Source organism: Sorex fumeus, unplaced genomic scaffold (assembly GCF_029834395.1).
Source record: "Sorex fumeus unplaced genomic scaffold, SorFum_2.1 ptg000033l, whole genome shotgun sequence".
NCBI classification, from domain to species: Eukaryota; Metazoa; Chordata; class Mammalia; order Eulipotyphla; family Soricidae; genus Sorex; species Sorex fumeus.
In genome coordinates this window covers 20,581,491-20,589,781 of record NW_026606090.1, presented here as the reverse complement: position 1 = coordinate 20,589,781, position 8,291 = coordinate 20,581,491, and the positions used below count along the sequence as shown (strand labels likewise).

Sequence of the window (8,291 nt, the reverse complement as noted above, 5' to 3'; positions counted from 1 at the left end):
AGATAAAATGTAAATATACATACGAATGTATCTATCTACTAAATAATAAGAAACCTGAATCCAGAGATTAAAAGAAACTTAAAAAAAAATTCTACTTTGCTCAATTAGGCTTTCAGGCGGAATTTCATTTGGCCAGAATTTTTATGCATAGAGAATAGATTTAATTTAGAAGTTGAAGTAAAACTGACAAATGTGGATTGCCAAAGAGAAATTTAAAAAATTTTCTGGTTAGTACTCTGGAGAGGAACGTAGTCTCAAACAGCTCTTCTATGATGATGTTTTTCATATAAAATAGGTATTTTGATAACTTTGGCCTTTTGTTTATGGGCCATATGTGGCAATGCTCGGGGGTTACTCTGGGCTCTGCACTCAGTAACCTCTCCTGGCAGTGCTCACGTGGCCATATGGAATTTCAGGGACTGAACCAGGGTTGGTCAAGTGCAAGGCACTGAACTATCTCTAGGCCCTAATAACATTGATTTCTATCTTTTTTTTTATGTGTCATTCCTGTTGGCACTATTGATAATTTAAAGTCTGAAAGCTGTCAAAGGTTTTCCTCATTTTGAGATGCTTGTGAATATCCTTAAGGAGGCCTTAAAAAGAAGCAAGAGACGAGGAAGAGTTTGTTGCTTAATGCAGTTTCTTAGCTAGGGACCATATAACCCCACTGAGTTCCCAAGATAGTTCATGGGATTCTCAGGTAAAAACTGTATGATTTGGGGACCCATGTCACAAGATCATGGGGACCAGGACCACCTGGCAGGACAGACATGGAGGTCATATAAAGGAAACAAGCTTAAAAGTTAGGGTTATGATCTGAGAAAGGTTGTGAAGCACTGGTTTAAGGCAGTAACTTCTATTTGAGTACTATTAAAATTCCAATGGTCAGTTTTTCAGATTTTGCTTAGAAATGAATGAAAAAGTTTAAAATATGTGGCAACTTTAAAACGTCTTCAATTCTCTGCGAGATTTTATGTATGCGTATATTTCTTTCCAGGGAGAGTCCAGTTTCTTCATGACCCACAATAATTTTCAAACTACTTTCTAGAGGATGTGGAGATAGTACAAATGGTAGGCACATGCCCAGCATGTGTAAGGCCCTGAGTTTGGTCCCCAGAACCCGAGGTGTAGCCCTGGTGGCAAGTATGTTCTGAGGGGCCTTTGAGCACCATGAGCCCAAACACTGCCGGTCTCCCTCCCCCCGTCTCCTCTCCATGGCCCAGGGAGTTCCCTGTTTAAAAAAAATACTTCTTTTGAGCAAAGATAAATAAGAATGTACTGTTTACAAGGTCTACCAATTATGCATAAGGATACAGTCAATATGGTATGTAGAACTCTGTGGTACAGAAGACAAAATAAAAACTTCTTTTTTAGAATATTTAATTATACACAATTACCACCTCTTAATATAAAATCAGTCATATTAATCAGGGATGATAAAGCTGAAATTCTTAGGGAAGCTGTTCAACAACGATAGGCATATTCAAGAGTTATTCTGATGTGACTGTTGGTCTTTAAATCAATTGTGATGAGTCTTGGGCTGGGGAAGAGAGTGCGAAGGGCTGGATGTAAGCTTTGTACGCAAGAGCCCTGAGTTTGATCCCCAGCACCAAAAAGTGCCCCCTACTGCTCAGTACCTCTGGACATGAGCACTTCTGGGTGCGTCCCCAAATAAAAATCAGTTTGATGAATTGTTGAGCATTTTGCCTTGATTATTTCTAGACTCTGTTATCTAACAAGTTCTTAAACTTGCCCACGAAGCGTCCTTTAACTTGATATGTACTCATTCCAACATACATGGCAAAAGATGGAGACTAAGTTTTTAAAATAACTTATTTATGCTGTAGAATATTTCCTTTCATTCCCGGTGATTTGGGAGTGTGAATGCTCAGACGCACCTTTCTTCCTGTGACCAACCGACACAGCCCATAGTGAGGCTTTTGGTATGATTACTTTGACAGGATGTGTTCGATTTTCATTTGCCCCCATAAATAACATCCTAACTCTACCTGGAACTCAATAAATATATTTTTTAATAAATGACTATTTTTCTTTCCACGGACAAGAGACTTCTTATATTATCCCACTGTGAAAACGATTCTACAGTTACTTAAATGAAACCCTCTTTTATCAACTTAGACATAGGGTATCTAAACTTACAAATAATAAATTTTAGGTGGAATAATTCACCTAAATCAACCCAGACATGTTTGATGCTGTTGGCTTTAAAAACATAATTGGAATGAAGAAATGAATGAACTGAGATTACCACTGGAGCTTAATCATAATAGGAACTATTGATATAGGAGTTCACTTCAAACATTTCAAACATCTAGTTTTTAGCAAGACAAATACAATTCTGAATTTTATTTTATCTTCTGAAATGATCTAAACAGCAGTCCAGGTTGGCAAAATTTATTCTTCAATTTAAATTGTGGAAGTCAGAATTTCCACCTATATTAAAGTTCACGAATATGCCTATTTCTCCAGAAGTTTTTCATTGGTTTAGCTTCAGATTTCCCCTGCATGAAGATCTGGGGCCGCAAAAGGCACAGGCTATAAATATTCACCTTGTTCATCTTCTGGGGTCCTCTTGCTCTGAAGAATTGATGACATTGCAATGTACAGAAGTAGAGTATGGAAATTCTCCTGCTTATTAAGTCAGTCACTATCCTTTATCTGCTGTACTTGAGCAAAGAATGCAACTTGATTCCTACAAACACTTGTCACTTCTAGTCTGCAGATAAAGTTTAACACCCAAAGTTCCAGGAAACCTTCTTAACAAACCTATTCCCTCCAGAGAAGGAAAGCAATGGTTAGGCTTGACATCAAGGAAGAGTTTTAAGTTTACAGAGATCAATTCGGAAGACTTGCCTCTGGGGGTCATAACATCAGTTTTCAGTACACAGTACACCAATTGCTGCCATCACTCGGCATCAGCCCTCCAGTAATAAGCAAAATTAGGTCAACAAACCACCAAATGCCAAGTCCTCCAAGTGTCAACAGTTTCCCTACTGCTGTGCCAGTGTGTCCCAGACAGAAACGATCCACTCCAAAGCATCCCAGGAAGAAAGAGTAGAGCAAGGTAGTTATGAAGTAGTGTCCAGTATATCTGAAAAGGACATAAAAAGGATGATGCTCAAACACATAAGATCATAACTTTAGGACAGAGAGAACGCAAACATGGATGATGTGGTTTGAATGCAGGTGGCCCAGAGGTTGGATGCCTAGCACTCGGTGGGCTCCTGAATGCCACCAGCTGCAATCCCTGAGCAGAGTCAGGAGTAGCCCCCAACTGCTGCCAGGTGGGGCCCAAAAACAAAAACCCAGAGCAAAACAGTTAGACACATTTAATGACTGTAAGCATTTCCCTTGTGGCCTCTTTACTGCCTCCACCTCAGAAAAAAAAAATCTTTCATTGGTTTGGGTCTTAAAAAGTACCAATTATGATATCAAGGACCTAAAAGAAAAGGAAATGTACAATGGGGAAGAGACGTGTGTTGGAACATTATATGACTGAAACTCATTTATGAACAACTTAGTAATTGTGTATCTCACTGTGAATCAATGAAAAAGAATTAAAAAAAAGTAGGTCTCAGGCACCCAGGTCCATGGATAGTTACCAGACATGGAAAATTCTTCCCTTTCTATCATCACACTTTGGCATTCTGCAAAACAATGGTCCAGTCATTTAAATTTTGTCATAGGAAATAAATTACACAGTTTCATTCCTATGCACTTGAACATCACTGTCACTGTCCTTCCGTTGTTCATCGATTTGCTCAAGTGGGCCCAGTAACGTCTCCATTGTGAGACTTGTTACTGTGTTTGGCATATTGAGTATGTCACGGGTAGCTTGCCAGGCTTTGTCGTGTGGGCGAGATACTCTCGGTAGCTTGCAGGGCTCTCCGAGAGGGGCGGAGGAATCGAACTCGGGTTGGCCATGTTGGCTGCGTGCAAGGCAAACGCCCCACCCGCTGTGTTATTGCTCCAGCCCCATGCACTTGAACATATTAACAGTATTATTATCACATGTTACAAATTCAATTGGTGTATTCAACTCTTATAAACCCTGGTGAACTAAGTTTATGTTAAACTGCTGAGTTGTTTGCTCACTCTGTTATCATTTTTTAACAGAGGTAATACAATTCAGGATATCACCACTTAATTAATGATAATCTCATATGTGCCAGAAAACAGACACAATATTGGGAGTTTTGAACAGCTTAGTTTACACTGATTTTTTAAAAAAACAAACCATATTCCTTTTATATCAGTGATTTGCTATTGTGAACGCCTTCCCAAATAAATACTACACTGGCCTGGACAAAAGTGATCAAAGTGCATCTGTGTAACGGGCATCCTGTTGGCATGGTGGTCACCCAGGGGTACTCGGGGCTTACTCCTAGCGCAGAGCTCAGGGATCACTCCTGGCAGGATTAGAGGACCATATGGAGTGCCTGGGATGAATCTGGGTCAGCAGGAGTGGAGTTTTCCATCTTCTCCTCTCTCCTCATCCTTTCCTAAAGCTGTAGTTCTCTGGGGCAATTAAAAATGGGGATTTCTACCTTAAGAACTTTTATATCTTATGCGCTCAACTTCAGCTGCTCTACTAACCAGTCACAGACTCTGCACTAGCACATGGTATAAATTCTGTACCTTTGGCCAGAATTGACAGAGATAACCCTAATTCTTTATTCCCCCTGTCCACACTCTGCTTTTACACTGCTGCTTGTGACTGGAGGTCGTACACGGTGGGTTGTCGTATCTGCTGTGACACCCAGGGCCCCAAACTGTTGTGAATGCGACTGGGATGTACTTGGTAGTGCCCAAAACAAAACTTGAGGCCTCAAGCCTGCGAGGAAGACACTTTGATTGATGAGCCACATTTCCAAATCCCTTATTTATTTAATTTTAAGATGAAAGGATTTTTGAGGGGCTGGAGACACAGCACGAAGGTTAAGGCAGCTGCTGAGCACGCAGCTGTGGCTGTAGCACTGGTTCAAATCCTAGCGCTGCATGTGTCCTGGAAGCACTGCCAGCTGCTGGCCCTGTTCAGTACAACGCCAGATATGGCCCCCACATAAAAACATAGCTCATTTCCGACACTTTTCATAATAAAGCCTTCACTTCTAAAATTCTACAACTAGTTTCACAGAATTTATACTTACAGGAATTTTTGTTATGTTTTGGGGCGACACTGTAGAATAGAACATTATGTTTTGGGGCTACTACACCCAGTGCTCCGGACGAGGTGCTCGGGACTGAACGGGGTTCTGTCCCATAAAGCATGAGCGCCAGCCATCGTCCAGGCCCATCAGGAATTCTGAAGAGATTTCTGGTCCAGCTTCTTCATTTTGTAAAGTGATACTCTGGGTGCCCAAAGGAACGTAGCTAACCGGTGAATGTGACATTTAGAACTTATGTTCTCAGCTCTGAGTTCTGTGTCCTTTCTATTAAAGCTCCATTGCCCCTGCCCATGGATTACGCACAATAGTAATCATGCTGCCCCATTAACACTGAGGTGAAAGAAAAAGTCACATCAGGAGACGGCCTCCATCAAGAACCAATGACCCCATTCAAAGTAACACTTACTTTATACAAGGTTTATTCTCTCGTAGGAAGGTTCTGGGACTGGCACACTCAATTCCATCTAAAGCACGGCACTGAACAGATGTGTGTTCTACATCACTGTAGGCCTGACCACCGAACTGTGAAATAACAGCCAAAAGAGATAAACCCAAACTTACGAAAACAAGTAACATGAAATACATCTTAATAATACATCATAATAAAATCTGACTCCATAGTTACCTTTTTTGGGGACCATACCCAGATGCGCTCAAGGCTTACTCCTGGCTCTGTGCTCGGGGATCACTCCTGGCAGACTTGGGGCACCATATGTGGTGCCAGGGATTGAACCTAGGTTAGCCACATATAAGGCAGGTGCTTTACCTGCTGTACTATCTCTTTTACTCAACTCAATAATTTTTCTAACAAAGTTGGAATAAAGGTGTATTCAAGAGTTAGGAACTTAGTAAGTTAGTGACATATTTAATTTTTAATTTTAAATGTTCAATAGCACAGCGGGTAGGGCGTTTGCCTTGCAAGCAGCCAACATGGCCGACCCGAGTTCGGTTCCTCCGCCCCTCTCGGAGAGCCCGCCAAGCTACCGAGAGTATCTCGCCCGCACGGCAAAGCCTGGCAAGCTACCCGTGACGTACTCGATATGCCAAACACAGTAAAAATTGTCACAATGGAGACGTTACTGGGCCCGCTCAAGCAAATCGATGAACAACGGGAGTACAGTGACAGCGATTGTTTTTTTTTTTTTTGCTTTTTGGGTCACACCCGGCGATGCTCAGGCGTTACTCCTGGCTCACTCAGGAGACACTCCTGGCGGTGCTTGGGGGACCATATGGGATGCTGGGAATCGAACCTGTATCGGCCATGTTGGCTGCATGCAAGGCAAACGCCCTACCTGCTGTGCTATCTCTCCAGCCCCCAGCGATTGTTTTAAATACATCCCCCAACCCCCTCATGACTGGTGTCTTAATACGATGTAGGAGATATGATAATGCTTTAATTATCCATGACAGTGGAAAGAGTACATTACTGAGCTTTTGGGACTGAATAGTAAAGTCACTATGTATTAGGCGTTTTATATTAATTATATATATAATAAATGAGCTTAATTAGGCAGAAACTCAGAGGAGAGTCTTGGGACTTTATTTAGGTCATGAATATGTGTGTAATCATAAACTTCCACAGTACGTGTATAGTAAATAAATTCCAGGAAAAAATTTCAGAACAGGACCTCTTACCCTTTGTGTGACTGAGTTCCGCCAGCCGCAGCACAGTGGAACATTCTCTGCTGATACACAGCTACTTTTGCTGGAGCCTTCCTCAAAGGAACAGTGTGGGCAATAAGGATACTCCTTCCAGGGAGAGTGCCCCCTGACCCACTCGCTGCCGGAGTACGGCCAGTCCCCCAGGGCTTCTGTCTTTACAGAACCCACCCACGTGTTTTAAGTTCTGGCACAAGTTTTTCCTGAGAAAACTGGCTCATCTGGTCAGGACTCATGCCATGTGGGAAATTTATAACTATTCTACAAAAGGGTAATTTTATCGCTCTTACATTTTTCTATAACAGCATCGGATGACGTTTTCTATCAAGCATTCTCTATGGAAGTGTTTGCTTATAAAATAAAACTCAAACCCACCTTGAGGCAGCCATAACCAAGTTCCTGGGATGCGGTTGCATTTCCGACATGATCCACTGGGTCTTCACATTCAATAAATTCATCAGGTCTGCAAAAGTACCATATGGTCTTTGTCAACAGCTCGTTGCTTGTAAATAATTACACAGGCATGAGAGATTTCGGCGGTTTAATTTCATTCTGAATCTTCAAGACGGTGTGCATTCGACTGAAAGCACAGCAGACAGTCATTCAAAGGACCCTCTCATTGGGGAGTGCGCTTCTGGTCCTCTGGGTGCAGAATATGCTATGGCTTAATTTTTTCCCTGGGCACACAGTCACAAGGTCAGCTGGGCAAAACCGAAGTCAAATAATTCCGAGAATTATTTGCATTTCCTTGCATTTCCCAGAGGCCCTTCCTTACTTGGGCAGAAAGTGATCTTAATCAATGACCTGGCTCCGCAAGGGTCGAGACAGTGTTCCCGGATCGGGGCAGGCGATTTGTGCCTCGCTCAAACCCACCAGCTAAGGGTTCTCCCCGGCCAGAGCGAGCGGACCGCGACGGCCCGCGCTCGGCCCCCTTCCGGGAGGTGCCGTCCCGCCTCCCTGGCCTTCCCCTCTCGCTGTCCCGACGCCGGCCACCGCCCCCCACGGCCCGCTATCCCCGCGCGGTGCCCGGGCGTCACCAGAGCAGAGGGTCTGAGACCCCCTCCCCCCGCCCGCCCCCCGGCAGCAGGCAGGGAAGAGCCGCGGACCCCGCCCCGCTTCTTCCGCCCCGGAAGCTTACAGGTAGGAGCACAGGATGACCGGCGAGTGGGGGTCTCCGTAGTCCCAGCTCGGGGCGCCGGGGTAGCCCTCGGGGGTCGCGGCGCCCGGCTCCGCAGTGGCGTTGTGCGAATGGCTCCGCGAGACACAGTGCAGCAGCAGCAGGTTCCCCAGCAGCAAGGCCGCCTGCCCGCACAGCAGCAAATAACTCACGGGGCAGCCCCCCAACACCATCTTCCCCGCCTGCACCCGCGCCGACGCGAGCCGGGCCTGCTCCGGCCTCTCCGCCGAGCCGCAACGCCTCGCTGCCAACGGCCAATGGGGGAG

At 44.3% G+C, this 8,291-nt stretch overlaps 1 protein-coding gene across 1 annotated transcript; it reads right to left on the bottom strand.

The window, feature by feature from the left end:
• Nucleotides 1-1,347: 1,347 nt before the first annotated feature.
• TM2D2 (TM2 domain containing 2) lies at nt 1,348-8,284 on the bottom strand. Its single transcript, XM_056116763.1, has 4 exons — nt 7,987-8,284; nt 7,224-7,311; nt 5,596-5,711; nt 1,348-3,112 (listed from the first exon to the last, which is right to left on the bottom strand). Exons 1-4 carry the CDS (start codon nt 8,196-8,198, stop codon nt 2,899-2,901), a joined length of 630 nt encoding a protein of 209 aa, XP_055972738.1. The 5' UTR covers nt 8,199-8,284; the 3' UTR covers nt 1,348-2,898.
• Between the last annotated feature and the right edge of the window lie 7 nt (nt 8,285-8,291).